Below are 3,455 nucleotides of genomic sequence, written 5' to 3'. Positions count from 1 at the left end.
GTGTATTTCAATGGAAACCAGCCAAAACCATGTGCTGGGTGGAAATCTTGACCTAAAAGTGAATAATATTCCTTCAGATAACAGGTGGAGGTGGAGATAAAGGAAAATGAGTGTAGGAGAAGCACAGCAATACAGAATGTTCAATATTAGCTTATATAAATGAATCCAGTGCTACAAAGTACAACCTGTACAGGTACAGCAGCTTGGTGGAGCTTGCACTGTTTTCTTCTAAGAACAGGCTGTCAGATCCTCTTTAAGAGATTTACTCTAAGATATAGATGCTTACACTAGCAAAATTAGAATTTGTGCAGCACCACAAGTCACTCCTCAGTGTAGCGAAGCAGCAAGGAGGACACATTTCATGCAGAGGAAGGATAGGCCTGCTTGTTTTTTAAAAACAAGCCAAAATTGGTGGAATACATTTATGTATAAAATGTTGGAGAGAGCAAGACCTTCATAAACATCATCCACATTAATTTTTGTCTAAAGCTTCGAAGTAATTGTAATTTATGGTGGGTCTTGCAGAAAGACAAGCTCCTTTGTGTTTGGGTCTGTATCTGAAATCCTCTTCCATGAGATGATCATACTCTCCCATCCACCAATTGTCTTGCAGAATTGAAGGACTGATATGAATCCGTCTGCTATTGTTCCAGAGTTTGTAATTAAAAAAAGTTCTATCTGCTGAGGCAGGCAGCAGATGATAATCTTGTTGAGCTGGTTGGTTTCAGAGACTCTGTGTTTATGTGCACTTGGAGAACTGCCGGTGGGATAATATTTCAGAATAACAAGATGCTTTACATAAAACAATGCTGAATGACAGATGCCAAGATGGCCAAACCCAAAGGTATTCTAAGACAGTAAGCAGTGGCATGACTCAGGGACTGAACTGAGCTGATTTGCTGATGTCAATTGAAGTTGCTGAGTGCTCAGCCTGTTTAAAAACTGTGTGGTTGCCTGATACAGATTTAGCCTAATGAGAAGTGCCTACATCTCTTTTTTTTGCTCATCATGTCTGCTCTGGGAAGTTTATAGTGTAATTGAAAAGAAGGTCATATGTTAAAGGGAGGAAAAAGTGGAAGGAAGTGTGAGGAGAGTAGCCAGAGCAAATAGGAAAATTAAATTGTTAGTTCTTAGGATAGGGATGAAAACTCTGACATGGCAGCCTAAAGAAAGATGTGAATAAGAGTCATCAGCTACTCCAGCCGCAGGGGAGAGAGATGGAAGAAGTAGAAGCTTTGTAAACCCGCATGAGAGTTGTCTAACGGATGTTAACTGCAGGAAAAATGGGTTTGAGAAATAATGTAGAGAAGACTTCAGCATTTCCTTTTACCTCGGAATGGCAGTTGCAGTATGAGTAGCTGGTGCAGAAGTTTGTGCATCCCACACTGGGCAATTGAGTCCAAGCACTGTCTGCTCTATCACTTCATCCCTTACCTTGGCTTCGCCTTGCATTTTTAGAAACCTTCCTGCCACATTCTGTTCAAAGCATAATGCCAAGATTTTGCTGCATCAGAATATTTATAACTCCCAAGAGGGCTGTTAAGGAAATACAGATAAAAATAATGGCAGGCACCAAGGAAGGATCTTGCTAGAAAAGGATAAAGAAGTGCTGCCTTTGTGGAAGGACCTTTGGGTGTGTTGTGTCTGTATGCAACCTGCATTGCTGTGTGATGCTGTGTAACGAGGCTGTTGTGCCTTTCAGGTGTGGGATCCACAACATGTTCCCCTTACACTTAGCAGCGCTCAATGCTCACTCAGACTGCTGCAGGAAATTGTTGTCAGCAGGTGAGTAAATCCCACAGTGACTGTGCAGCTCTAGTAGTGTGTGTCTCTGCTGCCTACAGCCCCTTTATGCTCCTTACTGTGACTTGTTCCAATGAAAGACTCCTGTGCTGCTGTGTTTGGCTGTGCTGTGGTGTACCAGACCGTGTGAGGCTTTCCTAGCAGCATGCTGGTACTTCCTCACATCCTGTCCTGGTCACACCCAAAGCTCTCTTCTCTTTATACTAATTTACCAGGAGGAGGGTGGAAATTTAGGACCCTTTTCCAAACTGTAGTAGTGTGAAATACTGTTTTGTTTGGGTGTTTCCCCCCCCAAAGGAATAATTCATAAATTACCTCCTTGGGGTCTGCACTGGCACAGGTGTTTACATCTCACCAATGATGATCTATTTTAAATACAGTTAAAGTGTGTTTCCAAATCTGGACAGAGGAAATAGTTATGCTGGCCAAAGCTCTGTGGGTGCAAGAGGGAAAATGAGTGGAAATGTAGTGGCAAGAGAGCAGTCTTGGGATCCCCACCAGAGCCCAAAGCAGAAGAAGGAGTTTGCTGATATAACTGTTTCAAAAAAGGCAATAATCAAGGGCCAAATCCCAAATTCTTTTTTTCCAAACAAGGCTTCCCATGAGTTAAAGAATTACAAGACAGATTATAGGTTGGTTTCTAGAAAACTGCTTCATTACTTAATATGTAAAATGTCATACAACTACTTTTCCCCCTAAGCTCAAGTCCTGTAGGATATTAAAAATGTGAAAAAGGGTAATTACATTCTCTGTTACATTAAAACATGGGGCACTTTGGCCTTGACCACTAGATTGGGAAGGAAGAGAAAACTCTGGGTGACCGGAGTGAACACTGCCAGGCTTTTATCTTTGGCATCCTGCACCTTGTCAGATATCCTGGAAACCTCTTTTCAGTCTGAAAACCACATGCCAGAAAAACAGCCCCAATTCATGTTTAGGCTGACTCTGTGGTTCTTCCTCGTGTCTTCATGTTTTCTGTCCTCATGTCCTGCTGTCGCAGTCCTCTTGATAAGTACGTGCCTCCGAGGTGCCTGTGACCTGGCTGGGAGCAGGGATGTGGCACAGAGCTGGATGTGGACACAGACTCTCTGTGGAGCTGCCAAAGCAGAGCAGCCGTTCCCCTGACAACCTCTCTCTGACTGTAGTTGCTTGTGTTCTGTTTTCTTTCCAACTAACTGATTTTTCTGTCTCTGCGATGTTTCCTGTGGTTTAACTAGGACAAAAGTATAGCATAGTGTCCTTGTTTAGTAATGAGCACGTGCTGTCTGCAGGCTTTGAAATAGACACCCCCGACAGCTTCGGGAGAACCTGTCTCCACGCTGCCGCTGCAGGAGGGTGAGTACTGGAGCTGCTTGCAGTCAGTGTGTGGCTTGGCTGCATATTTGGGGCCAGCCAACTTGACTGTGCCATGCACAGGGGAATTTATTACCGTGCAAGATGAGCCAATGCAAAGGGATGGCAAATTTGGGTTGCTTAAGGCTGTCTTGTGCACCTGCCCTCCTGTGCTTGCAAAGTGCAGGACATGGTCTGATTCCCTGTCCTGCAGTGAGCTGGGCTGGGATTTGAAGCATGGGGTTCAGGCACAGGGGAAAACTCAGTCTTTTCATGCCCCTGTGAAAGCTCCTTGAGCTTTCAGTGAGGGTACTTGCACT

At 44.0% G+C, this 3,455-nt stretch overlaps 1 protein-coding gene across 1 annotated transcript in view; it reads left to right on the top strand.

The window, feature by feature from the left end:
• Window positions 1-1,670: 1,670 nt before the first annotated feature.
• The window catches only part of LOC103810255 (serine/threonine-protein phosphatase 6 regulatory ankyrin repeat subunit B-like), a 39,246-nt gene continuing 37,461 nt past the window's right edge, over window positions 1,671-3,455 (top strand). Inside the window, exons 1-2 of the mRNA XM_009083155.1 lie at window positions 1,671-1,785; window positions 3,075-3,138. Coding sequence (XP_009081403.1) covers window positions 1,671-1,785; window positions 3,075-3,138 — 179 coding nt within the window. The remainder of the gene's footprint in view (window positions 1,786-3,074; window positions 3,139-3,455) is intronic.

Source organism: Acanthisitta chloris, unplaced genomic scaffold (assembly GCF_000695815.1).
Source record: "Acanthisitta chloris isolate BGI_N310 unplaced genomic scaffold, ASM69581v1 scaffold42230, whole genome shotgun sequence".
Classification (NCBI taxonomy): domain Eukaryota; kingdom Metazoa; phylum Chordata; class Aves; order Passeriformes; family Acanthisittidae; genus Acanthisitta; species Acanthisitta chloris.
Note: the sequence above shows the minus strand (reverse complement) of the source record. Positions and strands in the feature narration are given on the sequence as shown.